This window comes from Protopterus annectens, chromosome 12.part0 (genome assembly GCF_019279795.1).
Source record: "Protopterus annectens isolate FY-2018-M chromosome 12.part0, PAN1.0, whole genome shotgun sequence".
Lineage (NCBI taxonomy): Eukaryota > Metazoa > Chordata > Ceratodontiformes > Protopteridae > Protopterus > Protopterus annectens.
This window is the reverse complement of record NC_056746.1, coordinates 864,141,774-864,166,879: the sequence shown is the minus strand read 5'-3', so window position 1 is coordinate 864,166,879 and position 25,106 is coordinate 864,141,774. Positions and strand designations below refer to the sequence as shown.

The window sequence follows — 25,106 nt, the reverse complement described above, 5'->3', positions numbered from 1 at the left end:
TGCTCTCCACCCTTTTTTATGCATCGGCTATATATACCACACTACCTAAAAATAACATCAACAAACTCTCAACCTGTTATAACAGTATAGCTAGATTCATTAATGCAACTCCCCATAGAACTCACCACTGCTATAACCTGAAACAACTAAATTGGCTAGAACTAAATAACCACCTACTTTACCAACAACTACTTATCATTCATAAAACTCTTCATTTCCCTGAAAATACTCCAAGCCTGGCTAGACTTATTTCTCCATATAAGAACCTAAACACTCTTCGGTCCGCCAACAAGTTTCTAGTATCCAAAACTAAATCATATAATAAAGCTGGGGATGCACTATTTTCAAATTCCATAGGAAACACTGGAATCTAATCCCTCAAGATATAGCTACTCTACAGTCCACCTCTCTGTTCAAAAGACAAATCAAAGCACACCTTACTTCTCATTGGCTATGTCCCTGTACCAATCCTGATTGAAAATATGTCTTAAAACGCCTTATTATTCTTCCTTCCTGTCCCCTTACTGGCCATACCTGAAGCTTCTGGAGTCGAGAGTTGAATCCTAAGGGATGCCTATATTTCTTATTAACCTTAGTATGTAGTTCTTATATTTGTTGTTTAACTTGACTTAATATTTTTCTCAATGTTATAGATTTCCTCTCTTGTACCTTGTATAAAACTATTAAGAAAATTGTTATAAATCACTGTAATTTTATCTATACTGGAGCTTTTCTCCCCGGGCCTCTACTGTAAACGGATATATGTCCAGCTAGACTAGCCCGGTCAACAAATGTAAAATAAAATAAAATAAATAAAAATCTATAATACCCAATGTGGCTTATTTGTTGTTGAGATTTAGTTCCTTTATCCTGGTATTTAATGCTCCATTTATTTTGTGAAGAAATATAAGGTCAAATATGGTTGGATTTTTCATGGCTTAAAAGGCCAGATGCAAATCCCAAAAAGAAATCTATAAGAGAGCCATACACACACAAATATATATATATATATATATATATATATATATATATATATATATACACACATACATACATACACACACACACACACACATATATATATATATATATATATATATATATATATATATATACACATATATATGGGTCTACTTCTAAATTTCATACTTTTAAAACATCGACTTTCTTATGGCCGATACCATAAGATCGAAGTTTTGAAACTTTGAACTCTTTAAATGGATCTCATGTACAGAGCGTAATGGTATATTCACTGTTTTCTTTGCTGTAGTGCGATCTCAGAATTGGTATATTTAATTAGCAGGTGGTTTGGGGGGCACACCCCCTCATGTGTCAATTTAGTGTGTCCAATCCACCTATTGCATGTCTTTGTAATGTGGGAGGAAACCCACACTAACACAAGGAGTACATGCAGAGTCTGCACAGAAGGCACCCCAACCAAGAATTGAACCAGAGAACCCTAGTGTTTTAGCGTATTCAGTCCTACACAGTTGTGGTATGATAACCAGGATCAATAGAACGGAGTATCCTTGGTTTATTGCTGTAGTGATGTGGAGCAGAACACGGTAATGACAACATGCAGAGTAAATCCATGTATTTGTAGTGACCTTGCTAACTAAAGTGTCAGAAAGGTGCAAGACTAGGTCATGCACAATACAGTGACTGTTCCAAGACATGGTATTTCACACCAGAAAACACTGCAAAGAGCAACCTTCTTGCAAACTGCAGTATGTGACTATCACTCAAGAGGTGGCTGAAATCACATGCCCACTTCTGTCCTTGTTACAGTGAAAAGAAAGGAGTGTATAAGAGAGTATGAAAGGAAGAAAGCAAAAAAAACAGAAACACACAAGGGACAGCAAAAAATACAGTGATATGGAAAAGGTAGGATGGCAGGGTACCTTTTTGGGGAGAGATCCACTCTAATTTAAATGAAGACAAGAGGTAAATGAGGAGGTATTTTATGCAAGGAAAGGCTGAAAAATAAAAGCAGATGTAGCACTATGTTTTGGAAAAAAAACAAATGCAAAAGAGTAGAAACAGATGGGTGGTTCTGCACAGAGAAGAATGGGTTGGAAATTGTTGGACAAATACATGGGGGGTGGTGATGGGGAGGTTTTACCATATGTAAAATGTGGGGCAGGATACATATAAAGGAAGTCAAACCAGTTAGGGTGCTGTATATAGGGGATGTCAGGGTGGCTAAGACGGTAACCTATACAGGACCAGTGTTGGATGATTAACATTTCCAGATTGTGACTGACCCTCTGTGGCCCAAAGTTAAGGGGGTGCCATTCCAGTGAATCTGCAGTTAAGCATACAAGGTTCTCTATCTTGACAAGACACTTGAATACATTGTCCAAAACAGCAGCCTCAGTGTTTGGTTAACAGGTAATGGGATATCAGCATCCACATAACAGGTAGTCTTCAACCCTGTGCAATGAACAAGTCATACCCCATCTCATATGTTGCAACAGAAGAAGTTGACAATTAATGTGCCTGGGTCATCCAATTTTTCTCTTGCTCATTGGGTGGACCTACAGAGTGAAGACATAATGGGGAAAGCTCCATAATGGTGACATGTCATTGAAACCAGTGCTGTAGCTAAGGTAGTGCAAATGGTATGATTGCCCTAAGTGCAAGCTGTTATGGGGTGTGAGGAGCAGTGCAACTGAGTTGAGTGCAAGTGTAGTACAGCTAACTTCAGATGAGCTTTTTTTTGTCCTCATCTTTGAAGGAGCTTTCTGGGAGGTGGCACTAGACTTTGATCTAGCAATGAGTTTGAATGGGTACCCATCATTGCTATTTGCCTTAGAGTTCCATGTATCTCTGTCATGCTGACAGTTATTCCTGTCTCCTGTGACACTCGATCCTACTGAGCATAGCCGGTGTTATTTTTTTTCTACCCCTACCTTCATGTACAGAAGTCATCTGTGCAGATTTTTAACCATGTTCCAAATCCCTCCAGTGTTGAAAATTCACTAACTCTTGAAAGTCTTCTGTCAGTGGAGTTGTGAGAGATGACAGGAGGCAATCGCTCCCTACAAGCTCCCATCCCTGTCATTAGCCAGCATGGAGTTTTGAGAGATGACAGGAGTCAAGTGCCCCCTACAAGCTCCCATCCCTGTCATTAGCCAGCATGGAGTTGTGAGAGATGACAGGAGTCAAGCACCCGCTACAAGCTCCCATCCCAGTCATTAGCCAGCATGGAGTTGTGAGAGATGACAGGAGGCAATCGCTCCCTACAAGCTCCCACCCCTGTCATTACCAAAAGTTTCATGTAGAGAGCCTTGAAGTTAAAGGCTCTGGTTTCTTTAATAAACATTTTGATGTATGTTTTCTTTATTTCCCCACCTTATATCTAAACAGCTTATAAGGATATATTAGACTTTCAATTAAAAAAAGTCATAATCATTTCCTAGATAAAAATATAATGGAAAGTTAAACTATATAACAAGACATGCTGTAGGAACAGACAGTAGATATAGACATATGTATCTGCAACTATCATGATATTTGTATTTTACAGTTATTCCCCCTTTCAGCCATGCAATAACTTTTGTGCATAACTGACTCTACTGGAAAACTACCTAGCGAATGTACTGTGGTTACCCTCATTTCATTTGCTGTGTTTTTATTAGTCCTGATTTAACAGTAATCCTGTGATAAAATGCATCTATAGTTCTTTTTAAATGCCACTAGTGAGTAATATCCCACATAACGGCACAGACTCCATGATTCTCATGATAGTATATGCTGCACAGTATCCTCAAGATAGAACATGAATGACAGAATGCACGCTGAGGCAGGGCTAACCACTAGACAGTGTAAAATATGGCTGTAGGTGATTCAGTCATGTTGACTAATGTCACCAAACGGACATGGGTATTTGCTGGTGATAAATGGATTAAGGACCCGGACTAGTCCAACCTACACCAGGGACCCATGCTAATGGAGGGAGGGGTGTACATGCCTCTGTTGACCAGTGTGTGCCCACCATAAAGTCCAGTAGCCCTGAGTCAATAAGCTACTGGCTGGCCAGTGTCCAGTTAACCAGCCTGGGTTACCTGGGATACCGCTGTTGAGAAAAGGCTGGACATAAAACCAACCAACCTGCTTGCCAAACATGAACTAAGAATTGCTACACTCAGTGTACGTTCACTGACAGGATGGAGCTTAGAAGCTGATGACATGATGGTATGAAGGAGGCTGGACATTCTATATATGGAAGGGCAGTGAAGCAAAGGCACTTGGCTTGGCATCCAGGGACTACTACTCAGGTGGAATTCTGTCTGGAAAATGGCTTGATAGTAGCCAACAAATGGTTCAGAAAGATCATATACAAGAGTGACCAACATGCAAATCAGGTAGAAGTCTCCTAATAAGAAAACGGCACTGGGGTAGAATCAGTAATTGCAAAGTCATCTCCAGTGAAACAGTCAGACCACAACATAAAGCACTGGTTGTCACAATCAGCTGCAAGCAGTGGTCAGAGAAGGCTCTAAGGTCAACATAGACCAGATTGAAGACCTGGAAGTTGACTGGAGAGAAAGTACAACATTTCAAGGAATTACTCAGGGCTCTAGCACCCTAAGAAGAAGGGTAGTAGGATGCACACTGTGGGACAGATGAAGAAATGTAACAGATTACTGTGGTGCAGATACATGTGCAGAAAAGCAGAAGACAGTGTGGTGAAAAAGATTTGGGACAGACAGGAAGTTACGAAGAAATGAGGGCATCCAGCAAAGAGGTGAATGGATTGTGTGATTGAAGATCTATAACAGTCTGGCATGAGTGTCGAAGAGAGCAGGAGTGTGACATTGAATCGAGAGAAATGGCACCCTGACCTCGTGTAGAAAATGTGAAAAAGAGGGTTGATGTTGATGATAAAATGAAACAATAAATTTATTGAACCACATTGGCACTTCCCTACTCATGTAGCAGGTGCATTCCAGCAATGGCTTTAGAGCATAATGACTGATAAGTTTGGTGCCGTAGATGGAGTAGAACAACACTTAGAGGAAGCCTAGGACAAGGGTAAGGAAGAAGTAAGGATTTTAACTATGGTAGAGGAAAAAGAAGGCAATCATGGGAATTAAGCAGGCATAAACACTTAAAGGCCTTTAATGATCACCTCTATAGTGATCTTTAAATGGTGCTGGATGAGCTTGGCAGGGAAGGGGGAGTGACAGCAATTTGGTCACACTTTATATTCTCCTGGGCAGGGCTCCCAACTTGAAACTTGCTGGGGGCCCCCAAAATCCTAGCACCGGCCCTACAGACACATGCAACAACTAGAACACTTACAGAGATACCTTAATAAAAGGATACAAATCCTAAACTACATACCCTACATGGGCAGACTCAAAGGCCTGTCACTATACCTGTCTAGTACAAACTGCTAAGGGGTGACTTGTCCCTGGCATACAAGGCATCCTCTGACCCAATACTGATGGATTTTCTGCACACCAGCAAATCAAATGGCATCAGAAATACTCAGTCTAGGGATCTAAATGTCTTCTACAACATCAACAGAATGGTTTGGAGGGACAGGTATATATCACAAAGGAGTGGAAGACTGAAAAGACTGAAGATGGTCTGAGGGCTCCTAAACCATTCAATGGTACAGTCTGTTAAGAGATGGATGAACAGAAGTCTCTCTTGAAATATTTCTCTTTTCTTAATTGAATGGGAAGTTCCATGGAAGAGTAATCAGACGCTGTTGGTCATGTGCCAAGATCTTTAAATTACAGTTTAAGTCCTGAGGTAAGTACAGTTGTGTAAAATCTTACCATAACAGTAGATGTATTTCTCTTCTCTGGTGCAGTATTCTTTACAATAGGGATCCCCTACCAAGGGCAGCTCGATGCCCGGCCAGTATACCAAAGTCTTTAGGTTGTAATAGAGATGCCATATGCTTGCCACACACAGAGCAGGGCATAAAGGTGACATATAGAAGTACCAGCCTCAGAACTGAAAAGCCCCATGAGGAATGACAGTCTAAGGACACAAAGAGGCAGTAAGTACATCCAGAAGAAGAAAAGGAACAGGGGGGAGGCAGTGAATACTGTAACAGAGGAGGACACCAGGTCCCTATTAGATTACTGAAAATTCAGTTCAGCGAATGACATTTTCGGTGTACTTGCATCAAACATGCCCTTCATCGAACTGTACATAGTGAGACTGTGATACAGTGAAGATCAGAAAATTTGTCCTTTCCCTCACTGTAGTGCGATCTCGGAGTTGGTATACATAATTAGCAGGGTGGGGTGTGGAGGGAAAAGCACAAGAGCGGAATTTGATGAATAACATTTTCGATGAAATGCCGTTCACTGAAGTGAGTTTTTGTGGATTTAATATAGACTCAATGACATCTACTGTTATGGTAAGATTTTACACAACCATATTATGTCCTTCCCTATCACAGGGAGAGTACAAAATCTCAGGAAGAAAGTTGGGAGGAAGAAGGATCAGCACAACCCTTAAGAAAACCATGTAAGATAGCCCTGGCAAAACTGGCTCTAGCCCTAGAAAAGTACAGTTGTGTACACTTACCATAAATGTAGATGTTCAAGTGTATTCACTGTTGCAGTCATTACATCTGGGTTATCCTGCTGGCAGGTTGCCCTTAGTCGGCCTGAATTCCAAGGTATTGGGTCCTGCATCGGTTGCTGTCACCTCTTCCCTGACGTCAGGGGTATAAAAGATGCAGCCAACGCCATTTTATTCAGTTTTTCTTGCCCCAGATGTCAGGTGCCCCCCAAAGGGGTAGGCTAAAATTATGTAAATAAAACATACATGTCCCAAAATAAGCTTTATCTTCATCTATAAGCAAATACACCACCCAGGTTGTATAGATTAGAGAAGTAAAGATAAGTTCCAGCAAAAATAAGGGGGATGGCGGGGGGGTAACCTGGACTGCAACAGTGAATACACTCGAACATCTACATTTATGTTAAGTGTACACAACTGTACTATGTTCTTCGTGTTTCACTGTTGCAGTCTTTACATTTGGGTTGAGTCCCAAAACTATGGATGGGGGAGGGGGGCTGGAGTTAAACAGCATTAGGAGTGGCTATGAGGCCCTGCAGAACTGTAGTGGCAAAGCCTGCCCTGGATTTAGAGTAATGAGGCAGATTGTAATGTTTTGTAAAGGTATGCATTGAACTCCAAGTAGCAGCCTCTAAAATGTCTTTGGTTGGTACTCCCCTGAGAAAAGCTGCAAAAGTGGCTGCAGCTCTGGTTGAATGTGGCCTAATGCCCTTAGGCACTGGTTTGCCATGCTGTGAGTAGCAGAATTGAATGCAGTGACCTATCCATTTTTAAATAGTCTGCTTGGAGATATAGCCTTTCCTTGTGATGCTGTGGCATATGCCATTAGTAATTGTTTTGTCTTTCTGAAAACTTTAGTTTTGTCCAAGTAGAATCTAAGTTGTCTGTGTACATCCAAAGAATGCAGAATTTTCTCCCCCTTGTTCTGTGGATTTGGATAAAAAGTTGGCAAATTAATTGTTTGGTTAAGGGCTACACTGGATACCACCTTAGGCATAAATGTAGGGTTTGTTCTCAGAGAGACCCTGTCTGGATAAAAAATGATAAAGGGTTCCACAGCCATGAGAGCCTGTAGCTCTGAAACTTGTCTTGCAGAAGTTATTGCTAGGAGCAGAGCTGTTTTCCAAGATAAGAACTTTATATCCGCAGTAGCAGCTGGCTCAAAAGGAGGTAAGGTGAGTTTTTCCAAGACATAATTGAGGTCCCATGCAGGTATTGGCTTTCTCCTTGGAGGCCTTAAGTTTTTGGCTCCTCTGAGGTACTGCCTTAATAAAGGATGAGAAAAGAGTGGTGGCTCTGTATTGTAATGAGCCGAAATGGCAGAGGCATGAATTTTAATTGATGAAAAAGATAGGCCTTTGTCCAGCATCTCAGTTAAGTATTGTAAAATCTGAGGAATATTTGGAACAGCTGCATCAGTTCCTTGAGCTTGGTTCCAAGCGCAAAATCTTTTCCATTTCCCAGCATGGGATTTTCTAATACTAGGCCTTCTGGCTTCTAAAATGACATCCATCACAGCTTTACTGAGAGGTGTGGTTTGTATGGCTACATTATCCGCCATGCTGCCAGGTTTAGGGTCCTGAGTTGGCTGTGCAGAATCTGATTGTTTTGTTGGGACAGTAGATGAGGTATTTGAGGTAAGGTCCAGGCTGGGCATTGGGACAAGTTCCTTAAGATCGGATTACCAGTACTGATGTGGCCAGTCTGGGGCAATCAGTATCCTTTTTGGTTTCTCCTGCCTGACCTTTAGGAGTACCTTGGGGAGGAGAGGCAGTGGAGGAAAGGCATATACTGATAGGTTTGTCCAGTTGAAAGATAAGGCGTCCACTTTCCAAGCTTGTCTGTGATAAGTCCTTGTGCAGAATCTTTTTAGTTGATTGTTTTGAGGGGAGGCAAATAGATCTATGTCCGGGCTTCCCCATTTCTTTGTTATCATGCTGAAGACTTGCGGATCCAGGTGCCGCTCGTGGGATCCATGAGGTTTCTGCTTAGTTCGTCTGCCAGAGTATTGTCCTTTCCTGGCAGGAATAGTGCCTGCAGATGAACTTGGTAAATCAATGTTGTGTCCCATAAAGCCATGGCTTGTCTGCACAGGGGATAAGAATGAGTGCCCCCCTGCTTATGTACCACATGACCGTGGTGTTGTCTGTCTTTATCAGTACTTGTCCCAGATGAAGTATGTCCTTGAAGGCTGTCAGGGCATTTTGAACAGCTAGCATCTCTTTTTGATTGATATGTAGATGCTTTTGGTTTGAGGACCGGGTGCCCTGAATGCCTCTTCCTGCCATGTGTGCCCCCCAGGCATAATCTGAAGCATCCGTCGTTAGGCTCTGCCTGGTTGAGGGTAGTGAGAATGGCTGTCCCTTGTTTTGGTGACAAGCCTTTGTCCACCATCAAAATTCCTGTTGCAGGCAGGGAATTAGAGTAATCATTGTTTCTAGACTGTGGCAATGTTGTGTCCAGACACTTTTTAGGTACCACTGAATTTTCCTCATATGCAATCTTGCATATGGAATTAGTAAGATGCAGGATGCCAGGAAGCCCAAAGCCTGCAGAAATTTTCTTGCAGATAACTGGGCCTTTGTTGCCATTTCCTTGAAATAGGTAGTCAGTTCTTTTTGTTTGTCTGGAGTGAGATAAGCCATCTGGGCAGTTGTATTTAAGCTTGCACCCACGAATATTATCTCTTGAGAGGGTACTAGTTTTGATTTCTTTTTGTTCACTGTGTACCCTAGGCATGTTAAAAGTCTTATCACAAACATCAGATGCTGTAGTAGAAAGTCCTTGTCCTCTGCTTGTATGAGGCAGTCGTCCAAGTAAGGATATATTTGTATTCCTCTTTGTCTGCAGTAAGCAATTACTGGTGCCAGGCACTTTGTGAAGACCCTGGGCGCAGTAGATAAGCCAAAGGGCAGTGCAGAGAATTGGTAATGCTTTGAGCCAGCCTTGAATCTGAGGTATCCTCTGCATGATTGCCTGATTGGGACATGCAGGTATGCCTCTTTTAGGTCTAAAGTCACGAGCCAAACCTTGCTGCCCAGCATGGGCAGAAGCTGTTGTAAGGTCAACATCTTGAATTTTGGTATATCCAGGAAAGTGTTTAGAATAGATAGGTCCAGTATTGGTCTCCATGCTTTGTCCTTTCTGGGTACCAAGAACAGTCTTGAGTAAAATCATTGTCCCTGCTCTTGTTGTGGCACTTGTTGAATATCCCTCATGTCCATGAGAGCTACAACTTTTGAGCTTCTGCCCATTGATTTTTTGGTAGGTCTGGCCAACCGTTTGCCCTTGGCAGGGTATGGAAATTAAACTTGTAGCCTTGTGACTCTATGTCTAGAACCCATTTGTCCTGGGTTATAATGTGCCAAATTTGAGAAAAAAGTGCTAGTTTTCCCCCTAAGGGTGCTGCCAGAAGATAAGTGCTTGGTGCAGGCAGGGGGAAGTCATTGGGACTGTTTCCTGTATGATTGTGCTTTGTCTTCTCCACCTTTGGAGGTAGAAGCACTCCACTGCTTAGACCTGTAGGATTCTTGTGTTTGTGATCTGCCTCTAGGGCGTCTGGATCTGCCCCTTTGAGGTCTGTCTGAGACTGGAAAGGTCCAATTCATTGTAGGTCAGTGTCTGCTAAATCTAGGTGGCTGTACCTGTAAAAAAATCCTTGACCGTTGCATAGATTTAGCTTTGTCCTCCATTTTCTTTAACATCTCTTCTGCCTTAACACCAAACACGGTATCATGTTGTAAAGGAGCATGTAATAATTTTTCTTTAACATGGTCGGGCAGAGTTTGTTCCTTTAACCAAGCATGCCTCCTAATGACAGAACCCACAACAGCGGCCCTGCAGGAGGCCTCCAGAGAATCAAACCGACATTGCAAAGTATGCTTTCCAAATTGTTCAGCTGCATGCAATAAATCCTGCATTTCTTTGTTTTCTGCACAATCAGAATTTGCCATCATTTTCTGTTTAAGCAGCGTCATGATATATTGCTGATATTTGAGCACATGAAACTGGCAATTTAAGGCCCTTATAGCCAAAGTAGCAGATGTGTAAATCTTTTTTCCCCATCTATCCAGTGCCCTAGAATCCCTGTCAGAGGGGGTAGGGTTTTTTGCAGTAGAAACCTTGACCCCTTTTGGACCCTGAGAAATAGTTTCTGGGTCTGCAGTAGGGTTTTGGAAAAGGAATTTATGAGAGTCGGGGACCCAGTAGTATCTGTCCGGCTTAACAGGAGCTGGAGGTAAAGAGTCAGGGGTCAGACTAGACTCCGAGAACACAATCTACAATGTCCAACACAGGTGGAATAGCTAGAGGCCTGTGTTGAGGTAGTAAAAGGAAGTCTCTGAGCCTTTTCTTAGATTCTGAAAAATCTTGGCTCTCCCAGTGGAAGTGCGCCCTCATAGTATGCAAGGTTTCCCCAAAAGAGTAGTCCTCAGGAGGAGAAGCTGAAGAAACTGATTCTTCAGCATCAGAATCCTCATAGGGGGGAAGAGAATATTCCTGATCAGAAGATGAATCAGAAGAAATGGAAATCTGATCTGAAGATTCATAGTCTGTCTCTTGCCTAGGCCTCTTATCAGGAGGGGGATGGGAACCCCTGATCAAGGTAATTAAGTCTTCGGCCATTTTGAGCATCTGTTTTTGGGCATGGAGGCCTGCCCTTGTGGCTGGTGAACTTGTTTATTTGCCTTTAAAGGTGTTTTAGTTTTTGTCTTTGAAATCGGTTTTATATATATATAATTGTTTAGGTTTGAATACACCCTCAGAAGCAGATGCCTGCTCAGCGGCTTCGGACACATCTGAGGGAATAATCTCCGAGGGTCCAATACCTTGAGTTTCCAGCGGCCTGGCTGACTCCACGTGGGAGTCAGTAGCGGCCTGCGACTCTAAAGTAGCGGGCGTCAGGGGCTGCAAAAGAGTCTCACTGAGAACCGGCGACTTGCTTAGGAGAAGCTTTGTCATCGGTTTTAGACCTCAGTTGCCTGTCTTTTTCTTTTTCTTTACGTTTTTGTGAACTCCAGTAGTCAGATGGCTATCTGACGACATTGTATAATTAAATCTTCGCCCAAAATAGCTTAATGCAAAATCATACCAATGCTTAATAGTGCGTTGGTTAAATCTAGCACAAAACCGACAACTAGCAACGTCATGGTCAGGGCCTAGGCAAGGAATACAGTAAGAATGAAAGCCCTTATGAGGTATTTGCTTCCCACAAGAAATACAATTATTAACTTTTTTCTGACATCGGTCTGGAGCAGGAAAAAAGTTTACCCAACAGGGTACTTCACTTTTAATGAAGACTTCGGATCTGAAACTCGAACACGAAAATCTCAGGAGTCGGCCGACCGGCATTTGCGAACTGCTTCTGCATCGGGCACTGCGCGGCAAGAAAAACTGACTAAAATGGCGTCCGCTGCATCTTTTATACCCCTGACGACCTGACGTCAGAGAAGAGGTGACAGCAACTGACGCAGGACCCGAGACTTTGGAATTCAGGCCGACTGACAGCAACCTGCCAGCAGGATAACCCAAATGTAATGAATGCAACAGTGAAACACGAAGAACACCAACATCCAACTTACAGTGCTTGGTAAAAGTATGCAGAAAAGTCCAAGTAGTTGCCTCGAGAATAGAATTAGTATCCAAACCTTTGAAAAAAGCCACAGCCCTGGTAGAATGAGCCTTAACAGAAGACTTTTCCCATGAAAGGAACAAAAGGAAATGGCTTTAGAAATCCAGGAAGAAATGTTATGCTTGGAAACAGCTAAACCTAAAGATATAAGATGAAAGGAAACAAAAAGCTGCTCAGAGTTATGAATTGCTTTACTTTTATCCAAATATTATCAGAGTTGACTATCCAAATCCAAGGTGTGAAGAACCTTCTCACTAGCAGATTGTGGAGAAATGAAAATGGTGGGCAAATTAACAGACTGATTAAAGACAACTCAAGAGACACCCTGCTCTTATGGGAAACAAAAAAAAAAGGAGGAACAGCCATAAGGGCCTGCAGCTCAAACACCCATCTGGCTGAGGTAAAGAAGCACAGTTCTTCCAAGAACAATACAGAAAGGAAGCTGAAGCTGTTGTTTCAAAAGGAGCCAGAGTCAGTTTTCCCAAAACAAAATTAAGGCCCCAGGAAGGTGAAATAGGCTTCCTGTGGGCCCTAATGGTTGAGTGGGTGGCCTAATGGTCAAGGTGTTTGCCTTACAAACACAAGGTGCAGGGTTTGAGTCTCACAAGGGATAATTGGCTAGGCTTAAAATGGCTCGCAAGGGCAGTTAGCTTAGTACTAACCTATGAACCTATGGATGCTTTTAAAAACTGTTAGAACTCAAATCTAGAAGTTAAGGGGGAAATCAATGGTAGACAAGCAGAAATAGCTGGCAGGTGGGCTTTAACAGAAGTGTATGCCAACCCAGAATTCAGCAATTCACACAAAGCAAAGAGAACCAAAGGAGCTTCCGCAGTAAGTGAATCTAGGTTACAAGAAAGACGCCAGACAGAAAACCTCTTACATTTGGATAAATAAGACTTACTGGTGGTGGGTCTCACGGCCTCCTGCAGGACCTAAAGCATGTCCTCAGGAAAAAAGGTGCCTAAAAGGGATCAAAACCTTATCAATTACAATGTTAGTTGAAGATTGGACAGGTGGGGATGGATGAGAGACCCTTGTCTTATGTGAGTAGGTCCACCCTGTGAGGCAACTTGTGATGATTACCCTTGGCTAAATGCAGAAGAGGAAACCAATGCTGTCTGGGCCAAAAGGGAGTCACCAACAAGATTTTGGGAGTATCCTGTACTATCTTGAACAGGACCCTCAGTATGACTAGAAGGGGGAGGGAGGGCATAAAGAAACACCCCCCTTCCAAGAAAAAGTGTGTGTGCCCACCTTCTAGGCATGGGACTCTGGTGCAAAACAGAGGAAGTTGTCTGTTCAGAGGGAGGTAAAAAGATCTAGTTGAGGAGTACCCCCACTGGTGGACATGTCCAGAAACACATCTCTGTGAAGCACCCACTTGTGAGTCTTTTATGGACTTGCTTAGAGAAATCTGCCACAATCTTTTAATCTGAGGGAATGTAAACTGCCTGAATGGTCACCTAATACTGGAAAGCTAGATCCCAAACCTAAAGAGCTAGCCTGCGCAGGAAATAAGATTTTGTCCCCCCTGCTAGTTAATACACCACATTACTGTGTTATTGTCTGTGAAGACTTTGAGAGGACCTGGGAGGAGAAGAGAATGAAAAGCCTACACAGCCAGAAGAGCTCTCATGTCTGATATTGAAGTGGTCCTTTTGTCGAAGAGAACAAAGGCCCTGCACTTTCATAGGACCAAAGGAGGACCCTGTCCCACATTGGAGGCATCTGTAAAGAGCTCCTGAGAGGGGACTGTAGGTTGAAAGAGAAGCCATGGGTTGAGGGACAACTGATGAATACACCACTGAAGTTGCAGCTTGAGACATGGGAGAAGGGGGATTACAAAATCCAAAGAATAAAAATGCTGAAGCCAGAATGACTTTAGGAACCACTGGAACTTTCCCATATGAAGCTTGGCCAGACGAAGCATAGGAATGGTGGAAGCAGTGTATCCTAGAGCTCTTAGAAACTCTTTGGCTGTAATGGAGTCCAAAGGAAGAAGGGATTGAAAGAAACTATGAGTTAAAGCCTTGGGAGGAGGCAGAGATGCCAGCAATGGAACAGTCTGGAGCCAGCACCCTAGAGAAACATGATCCTGAGAAGGATTCAAGAATGATTTTTGGAAATTCACTGTAAACCTAGCAAAATGAAGATGCCAAAGTAAAATTTCTGGAGAATGGGAAATGGAACCTGCAGAGAAGAAACAAAGGGTCCTAATTACAGAACATTCTATAGCCTACTGCATCCAAATATATATACTTTTCCTTAGGTGTCAAGGTGGCAGAATGTTGCAGTCTGTGTGTAAAGTGCCAGACCAGACAGAGAAACACAAGAGCTTGTCCTATGATGTCTGGTTAGGATCTCACTTAAATTAACAGGAGATCTAAAGAGGTTGCCCAACTTCTTGGGAGTCACAGCAGCAGAAGCTGGGGTGCTTCCAATGGGGATGGATATAACCAGAATTTCCTACCTTCATACCTAGACTCTCAGTTACATTATTCTGTGGGAAATGGCCACAAGAAGCCACAGTGAGCATCAAAAGCTTCAAAGTTCTTCCAAAGGAGATTGGAATCTAACTGGGTCCTTTAAGCATGGAAGGTCTCATTAACTTGATCAGTCTCTGTCTCAAAGATAATGACCTGTAGTATAAATGCATCTATATCATTTCAGAGAAAATTCAGTTCAGTGAATGGCACTTTTGGTTCACTTACAATTGAACGTGTCATTCGTCGAACTGTTTATACTGAGATCACGGTACAGTGAGAATCAGGAAAGTTGCCCTTTTTCCACTGTAGTGCAATCTCAGAGATGGTATATACAAATAGTGGGGGGTATGGGGGCGTAGATGAAATAGATAGATTCTCTGACCCTAACCCACAGTCAACATGCTTCCACTTCACTAAGTGTTAGCATCACAATGTATTCTTTAAGATGTGTTCACATACTAATGAGAACAAATTCCACCAAACTTCAAACTGGCTGAAGTTTAGAGCTTTAATCCTGGATCTTCATTCGTTCTGGTCCATCAACCTTGTTAGGAACAGAGGGGCCTTGGAACAAAAGTCCTTGCTCCCACATCCTACTACCAAGTCATGGTCAGGTTACTCTCACCTCATGGAATAAGTCCAGTTGCAGGTGCAAACACCCTCAAATACTCTCTTCAAAATGTGTTGAGAATGCAAGTCTTTCTGGAATTTCATTATCTACCTAATGGAAGGACACGGGAAACTCAAACCCTTGTTAGTCAAGTGTAAGATGTACACCTGAGAACTAGGAGGCTATCTTAAGAATGGACTTTACTGCACTACTGCTTGACTATTGGCTGCCCTCCATTTCTTCATCCTTTTGATGTTGTTCTAGCATATGCTTAAGGCTGTGTAGGGGGCCTTTTCAAAAGATCCATGTGCTTGGCATTTTTAACCACTACCAACTGCCAAGTAGAAAGACAGAACAAAATCTTCTCCCTCAAATGTCTGTGAGTAGCCAAGATGAATTCCTGGCACTTACTACAGTGACTATCATTTTCATCACTCAGTAAGTCAAGATAATATCACACTGAGGGTCCTGACTTACACCTCATGAATATTTTCAAGGGTCTAGTTACTGAATGCATTAAGTGTATAGGAGAGCAAGAGGAGACCCATGCAAGTAGAAGAAAAGAACTGTCTGGCTAAGAAGCCAGGCACTATCAACATGTCACAGTACTCACTGACATAGGTAGGAGCTTCCAAGCTAAACTGGTTAATTGGACAGGAAAGAATAAACTTAGATTGACAAAACGGGGTCCACAATTGTTATTCCAATACCTCCTTATAGCTGACATCAGCAGCATGCTTGACATAAGACAGGTTCTATTTTTCTGATAGCAGTAGTACCTGTATCTAATACAATGTTGTGGTGGCAGCAGTGGGATTTGAGATTAGTGTCATCACAATGTAAGATAAATGCACATTAGATGCTGAAGTGAAATCATACATTCTCTTTCACACAAGAACTTAGGTACAGCTGTCAGGTATACTTAAAAGAAGCAATAATAAGAGCAGTTACAGGAACAGTAACATTTCCTGCCACTCAAATGTGATAGTAAAACCAAGCTTCTCTGTGCATGTTTGACTGCTTATAAAGATATGTCTAGACTCATGCTGCACTTCTAAAAACGGGAATTTTCTTGAAGTCCCATTCAAATTAATAATGTAGGCCAAACATGGATGCAGATGCACTGCTTCACCATCACTTGGCTACAAAGGCTGCACTTATTCAGCATTCATAATCCATATCAAAAGAAACACTTAAAAAAAGGGGGGTCCCTTCTCAAGCTGCAACTATGAAACAGTATTTTGATGCAGCTACTTAGCCTACATTTATACAGGGAGAACATTTGCAGACAATCATGAACTCACCCACATTTACTCAACACTGCTTTTTACAGACACAAAACTTACTTCTGATCTTTATGTTCAGAAGACGATGATGAACAGGGAGATGTTGAGGTGGTGGAATTGGCCTTTTTCTTTTCTTCTGCCTTTTCTTCTGTGCTGTCTACACAAAGAATGAAATCACTGTCAATTTTGTACTAGTAATGGACTTGTATTAATGTCACAATTCAATACCACAGCAACCTTGAAGTTTACATATCAGGAAGTTACACAAGATATACAGAATAATCTTTTTTGGTAAATGCTTTTATTATGGACAGCAACTGCCGCCTCATCTGAAGGCTATGAACTCCATTCACACACATGATGGCAATATCGCAATCAATGCCCCCCCCCCAAAATCAACAGTTATACACACTATGTATCTTCTTCAGTTTCAGCCAACAGGCAGAAGACACATCTCAGTACTCACCATGATCTTTGAGAGGGTCATATAAAGTGGATAAGGTACGGGAACTCCTACAGGATTACCACCTCAGCACAATTCTTCAAGCCTCTAGCTGTCTATGCTTTGAAGTGTATGACATGATGTCATTCTTCAGATCCAGGAAGCAGTACATGGCTTCATACACCTCAGATCTATCTTCTTGGAATTTGAGCAAGCACACCAGAACTATCCTTCCACATATCAGAAAAGGTGGAAAAGATAAGAGACCGCCACGTATACAGTGCAAAAGGCCCTCTAAGATCAACTGGCATGGTTAGAAGAGCAGTCAAACTGACCAAAAAGCACATATCAAGTTATAATCTTTTCTCAAGTTGCAGCAACACGCGACTGAGAGCAGAGTTACAGAAGATGCAGCCCTCGGCATGGTTTTCCAGAAGGATCAACTAGACCTAGCCTGTCTAGACTGAAAGTTCATTGCTCAGTTTATGATCAAACAATAGGCAAGGAGTCCATAGCAAGTAATCACCTATATTATATCTTACTTTGAAGGTCCTTCTGCAGTTAATTGCTGGGAAAAATCATAGGCTGCAACAAAATAAGCTCAGAAGGCTAAAGGAGGATAAGCTTAGACAATTGTGATTGGAATCCAACGTACCAAAATAGTTACAACTCTACAAAGCAAGAATGAAGCAATACTGACATAATAGCAGGATCTGCAATGACCACTCATTAAAAACATCGATTAGAGTTATACCTTTGCTAGAGTGGTCTTTGACTGTACTAGCAAAGTGACAATTAGCCATCCTATAATTTAAGATACAACAGTTACCAATCATTTTGGATAAGCTTTACAATAAATCTCTGCTCAGCTGGAGAATTTCTTATATTTAGAACATAACTGTGCTTACCATAATATATATTTTCTTGATCCATGTCTGTCCACTTCAGTAAGAAAATTAACAACTAACATTGCAATCTGACAGCCACCTGGACAAAGCAATCTTGGAAAACCTCTGACTCGGTCTATCTGGAGCAAAGTGAAAAAGCTGCTAAGTAAACAATCTCAAGTTGTCTAACATTTAAGCAGTACAATCTTTATTTTCTTTTATTTAAGAACTCACAAAAGAAATCTAGTAATATTCTGAGTGATTATACTTGAACATCAGTAGCTTCTTTAAGCACAAAGACTGGATTTCTTTACAATGTAGAAGTAGGGTAGTTGACAAGTCTCAGCTGTTAGCAAAGCATTCTTTTTTAGGGTTAAATTACTCATGTACATTGTGCTTTCAATGGGGCCATTAACAAAGCATTCTTTTTTTCTGATCCTGGGTGTGTAGCATTCCACAGCAGATCACAGCAGCAGCTATTTCCATTTCCACAATATGGAAAACTACCACATTAAAGATCAGACATTTTCACCATAAGACTGAAGCAAGAAGCATCTTCCAACACCTCAGTATTCAGAGAATATGTTAAGGTTAATCTACTACAACTAAGCCATAACCGGACTAAATTCAAACCCCCCTTCCAACCTGATGACCCCACTGCTTCTCTAGAATCCTTTACCGGAAGTGTAGCTGGATTGACCACCACCACCCTAGGCCGGTACTATGAACCAGCACCCCATCCCTCAGCTCTGCAAGTAAAGAGCACAAAAAAAAGCACTTCACTTTAAAAAACTGATTGCTTGTTTGTAAGCAACTGCCCCCCCCCCCAGCTCTTCCACTGAAGAGCAAAAAAAAAAAAGAGTTCCTTCTATTTGCACCCCACCCCAGTCATTTGAGTCCCGTTTCTGTGCCCTGCCCCCAACCCTCCAACATATTATATTAAAAATAATAATTTCTTATTTTAAGCTGTAGGAAACAGGCATGTAATAACCACAAAACCTTTAACTATGTTAGAAATCTCAGAAGCAATGTGCAGCACTGCACAGAGCTAATAATAAATGAAAACTTATACTTGGGACTCACAGAACATAGACAAACTAGTAACAGACATATTTCAGCCCGAATGTCACCCCATCCACTCCTACATTCCCAGATACCATAGCCCCCATCTATATCTCCCCCTCAAAACTCCATGGCCAAGAAAACTACTTCCTAGGGGCTGGGTAACATACCGGGCTGCAAACGGTCAGCCTCAATCAGGACTTGTTGGACCCTTACAAAGGCTATTCAATATCAGCTTCCAAACAGGCTTTGTGCTGGATGAATGCAGGATAGCAACAATCATCTCCTTGAACAAAGGTGAACCATCGGTTGACCCAGGTAATTACAGACCCATAAGCCTGACCATTCTTATTTATAAGGCATCCATCCACAACCCCTTTTCCCATTTTTTTTGCACATGTGGTTGGGCTATCACTTCAACAGTGACAATCATCTACAGCCAAATTTCACATCTCCGGGTGGCTACCCCTGCCACTGCTATAAGGCATCACTGAATTAATGAAAAAAAGGGGCAAAGGCAACCTACAAACTTTTCAATCCAAGCCAGTCCAGATTCGTTAAGTGCATATTCTACCTACTAAACCTGTTCAACTTCCTTGAGAAGGTTACTGAAGCAACAGATGAGGGAAATAAGTACACACTGCATATCTAGACCTTGCAAAGACATTCAACACCATCCTACATTCAGGCATTGTAGATAAACTTTCTTAGTTAAATGTAAATCCCTATGTGACTCACTGAATAGCAAATTGGCTTGCAAACAGAACCAATGAAATTGGTGTAGGAGGCTCTACCTACTACAAAATATCTGTCACTAGCTGTGTACCCCAGGGTTCAGTCATTGGACCACTCTTCTTTGTCATTTACTTTTCAGAGATCAAAGCAAATGTTAAGGCTGACCAAGTCTGCAAATAACTGTAAACGTGGTGCCATTATTAACTTTCCAGAAGTCTCCAAGATCCTCCAAAACTGACTTTTCCAAACAAATAGCTGTGGACATACTATGGACTAAAACTAAATATAAAGAAATGCATAACAGTATCCTTTGCAAGCATGATTTCCCTTGTACCTATCACATTGACAAAACACCCTGAAACCTTAAAGTTGAGCCTGTAGTCGGAGATCTGGGAACCTCTGTTGCCAACAAACTGCGTTTTACTCACTATGTACCCACTATTGGAAGGAAGTCCTTTTTTCATCACATAGCTTACAGCTAAAGGTATGGTGTCAAAGCCCAGGGATGTAACCATTTCAATGCACTTGGTTGTTATTGAATATATTGGCCTTTTCAGTATGTACCTGTCCAAACACTTGTCACAAGTGGAATGGCCACAATGTTTTCTCACAAAGAAATCAAGTGCATAAATCAAAAACCATTCAGACCATCTCAAAGCTTTGGCTCTCTTCTCAGTACGATACAGCCGACTAAGAGGTGACCTCTGCCTCACTTACCAATCCTCTACAAATCCTATCCTGTCAGACCTATTACACATTCACAATTTGAATGGTACCATAAACACCCACATATTTCAATCCCTCTTGCAGCATGACTAGGACATGTTGGAGGGATAAATACATACCACAGATAATACAGTTTATATGGAATCTAAATCCACTCCAAATAAAGCAAAGTACTTACCTAACGTTTTTCAAACAATCTGGATGACTGGATGGGAAACCTAAATTCGCTGCTAGTTGAGTTTCTCATGAAAAGTGGCATTAACAAAATGTCCTAACATACCCTTGTTTTGCCTACCTCTGGGTTATTCATACACAAAATATAAGGGCTAACAAACTACCATGGGAATGGGAGACTAGGCCTTTCTAGATCCTCACAGATCTACAGTCTAGTACGTACCCTATGAACTATCAATGTGGAACACATAGGCAAAATGTGGCTGACTTACTAACAACATCAACTAGTAAGATCAGAGGATGGTTAAAATGTGTTTCTTTATAAGAAATGATTTTGATGAATTTATATGACTCAGTATAATTTACCATGGAATCATTTAAATTCTTAAAACCAAATGGACTTAAGACTCAAAATTAGGACTGTTCTTTACAATGAGGAACACTTAAGAGGTACATTAATTTCTGTCTGTATAGCAATTCATTTTTTCCAAAACCCAGTGGCTTACTAAGTTGCTTCACATTTGTCTTACTAAACAAATGATTCTGGTTTGCAGTCCATTACTCTTCATGTTGTGACAGCATTATTTAAATATTACATATTTTGCCAAGACTGTTTCACTCCCCAAAGCCAAAGCCTGTAGTAGTTGTGTGCAAGACTATCTGCAGTGAGGAGCTCTTCTTAGTTAAGGGCAAAGAATGGGAAACTGGTGTGGAACGAATGTTGGTTTCTTGTAGGATTGGTAAATGTGTATGAGAAGATGATCTTACAAAGTTAAGATCATCAGTTACTATTTCTGATATAACTGCATGTTAAGAGTCAAAGGTGTCATAGTAGCAGTGAGTACTGGAGTTTCTTTAATGTGGACAACCACAGTTGAGATCAGATCACTGTGGTACAGTGATTAGGTCTGACATTTAGAGGATTCCTTTAGTTTAGGAACCAGGTGAAAAAAATAAATGTCCGAGTAAGTACACCTAGCACATCATGAAACAGTGAAATAGAATTAAACAGCTAAAGACACATGTTGACCTGGAATATCAGCACAGAGGTTGTTGCAGTGATGCAGCAACTGGATTAGCTATCTCACAATACTTGGTTCTCCAATACTCTCTGAGTGGAGTCCACACACCTTTACTGCATCCATGTGAGTTTTTGGTGAGTGTTCCTGTTTCCTACCATTTCCCAAAGATTCACCACGGGTAAGGTTGCATTTCTCCAAAGTGTGTGCATGCGTCTTTGCATGTGCATCTTTACATTGTTTATTACCCTGTTCAGGATTAAGTGTCCTGAGAGTGCAGGGAACCCTTATCATGACCTCAGAGTTCACAGGCCATCAAAGACAGAACAGGGAATGCAAACTTTGTTTGACATATTACTGTGGCAGGAGCTGGAAATTAAGTTCAACTTTGGCTACTGTTAAGGCTATTTTTGTTGAATGGACAGTAGCCAAAATTTACACCAGTCATCATGCTGAATTTGGGAGGTGAAAACTATTAAGTACTTGAAAAAGATGGCAGTAACAAGTGTAACTAGTTAAAATTTTATATGAGTGTGCACCTTATGGTCTCCATGACTGTTTGCCTAGCATTTTTCTTAGGGACTGTATTTTACTGCATCAGTTCATGGAAGCATGGTATTAATGAGCTTCGGCTTATAACTTGATTTGCTTGCACATCTGTTCACATTTTGGGTTACTGTATTTTGGATTGGAAAATGCTGATATATCTGCGGGAGAGAGCAAATGAAGTGTGAATGCTGGCATGAAGCATGAATGTGCACTGCAGTATTTATAAAATGTTTTGTTTAATTTCTTGCTTAGTAGTGTAACTGCTCACTTGCTCTCTTATGAGTTGCATCAGATTCCTAGAGTGACCTTGCAAACAGCCACCGTTACCCCTTGGAGTTTTCAAGGCAAAGGGGGAAATCGAAAGTAGGTTGACAGGTTTATCTTCCATAGCGAGCGACACAGACACACACACAGATGGACACAGACACACACCTCTAAGGGAAATTTAGGGTCCCCATTCACTACTTGTGTTCAAAAATGTATTTGATCCTGTGCAGCCCTTTATACTTCTCCACTGAAAAAGGAAGATTTTTTTGCTTGAAATATTTTTCAGGTCAAAAGATATGACATCAGTCTGAGATGCCATTTGAATTGAGCAAATATCTGTGTCACTCATTGTATGTGGCATTGTTGAGAACCAAACCTATGTAGAAACTGAAGCTGGACTGTTTAAAACAATCATAGGAACTGGTTGTGTGGTTCACATTGTTGCCTTTCTCCCACTTTATTACCTAAAGCATCTGTAGCATTTTTATTTTATTCAATTTTTGTTTACCAGGGTAGAACACTGATCAAATTGTAACCATTTACAGGCTTAGCCCAACACTGCAAGTAATTTTTATAACTAACTGCAGCTTGGAGAACATATTGTAAGCATTAAGTAATGTGATGCAATCTCCTACATGTAAATTAAAAAAAAATAATCTCTGTATAACAAACTGCAGCAAATATCAGATGCTTCAACCTGGGTTGGTTTGAACTTTGGGCATCAAAGAGCTTAATCACTTGGCTTTGATACATAATTTTGAAAATTTGAATCAAAGGTATATTACAATAGCTTTTAGTAATATTTCTTCAAGTAACCATTTAAGTGTCCAGCTATCATTAGTAATGCAATCTAAAAATAATAATTTCTGCCACCTCTGTCCTCCTCCATTATTTTGTACTTTAACTACATTGGAGAATACATAGTTTATGTAACTCAGCCTCTGGTCTGGACTGAACAGCAGAAAACACAGACTGTTTTCTGTTATTCAATTAAAACTTGAAGGTCAGTTATAACCACAAATTCTTCAACTATGTTAGAAACCTCAAACAATGCCCATCACTGCACAGAGCTAATAGTAAATGAGATCACTTGCTCAGACCCAGAGGACATAGCCAACCAACTGGCTGATAAATTCATCTTCAGCTTCACCAGCTTCTCCCCACCAATATTCACATGTTAAATCTGCACCCCCTCAAATTTCCCCAAGACCAATTTCTCAAGGCACTATCTAAGAGCAACAACATGGTCTATGAGGACAGATAACATACCAGACTGCTTACTATATAACCTGAAAAATGACTTGTCAGACCCCCTTCAAATGCTATTCAATATCTTCAAAACAGGCTTTGCGCCAGATGAATGGAGGCCCAAAAGCATCTGTAAGGCAATGGAAAGAATCATTATGGAACTAATAAAACAGTGATATATAGCTAACCTAGAGTCTAGAAACAACCCAGTTTGGATTCATCGAGGGCAGGTCCTGCTTACCTAACCTGGTCAATTTCTTTGAAAAAGTCACCAAGGCAATGGATTTGGGCAGACTGCATATTCTGGACCACCCAAAGATAACACAATCCCACACTGTCATCATAAACGTTCCCAGTCAAATGTTAACCCCTATGTAACTCACTGGACAGCAAACTAGATCACAAACAGAACCCAAGGAAGTAAGGGTGGGTGGCTCTACCTGCTCCAAAAGACCTGTCACTAGAGGGCTGCGTCCAGGTTCAGTCCTTGGGTCACTCCTCTTTGGCATTTACCTCACTGAGGTTAAAGCTATTTTTTTGTTTGTTTTAGGTGAAAGCTAATGTTAAGGGTCTGTGGCTGACCAAGTTTGGAGGTGCTATCAAACTCCCCACAGAATAACAAGAGTATTACACGTGAGCCTGACCTTAATAAATAGTTGGTATCAAATCTATGGTCTAAAACTTAATGCCAAGAAATGTATAATTTGGCAAGGAACTTGGCAAGCATAACTCCCCTTTACAACCATTGCATTGACAATAACCTCTGAAAATTGAGGTTTGGGAATCTCTGGTCGACAGGCAGTTACCCTTTGATCACACCATATTCACTATTGTAAGGAAGGTCTTCTTCAACATTAAGCTTATATCTTAAAGGACCACTACAGGAAAAAAAAAAAACATATACTTTTTAGATTTTCCTTAAGTCTGGCTCATTGCAAACCTGTACGTACTAGACAGAAGTAGTCACTACTAAGTTTATTCTGTTTGTAACCCTGAGTGCCCTCCTGGGGGCAGACATCTGATGAGAGTTTATTTTCTTCTAAAGAAAAATCTTCCTCATAATACACTGTCGGTCCCCTGTTTCTGAGAACACAGTGCCCATAGCTGGATTGTCACAAGACAGTTCCAGTCACTTACAATGGAAGAACAGAAAAGAAGAGCTAATTTTCGGAGGGCTCAGTAAAAGTATCATTTACTGTCACACAGTGCCTGTTACAAATGTGTTTCCTACTGATGTGATTTCCTACTGATTATTGCATTTTGAGTTGTAATTAAATCACACTGTTGGCAAATGTATCTAGACCAAAACAAAGTATAAATCCTGTGAATGTGTATTTATCTGTATGTAAATCAATGTGTGCACTCTTTTCTCTAAGGAGCTTTTCTCCCCGGGCTTCCGCTGAAAATGGACATGCATCCAGTCGGACTATC

At 41.2% G+C, this 25,106-nt stretch overlaps 1 protein-coding gene across 1 annotated transcript in view; it reads right to left on the bottom strand.

Annotated features, from left to right (window-relative positions):
- TCEA2 (transcription elongation factor A2) overlaps positions 1 to 25,106 on the bottom strand; it is an 819,513-nt gene that overhangs the window by 630,655 nt on the left and 163,752 nt on the right. The window contains exon 2 of the mRNA XM_044089906.1: positions 16,627 to 16,723. Coding sequence (XP_043945841.1) covers positions 16,627 to 16,723 — 97 coding nt within the window. The remainder of the gene's footprint in view (positions 1 to 16,626; positions 16,724 to 25,106) is intronic.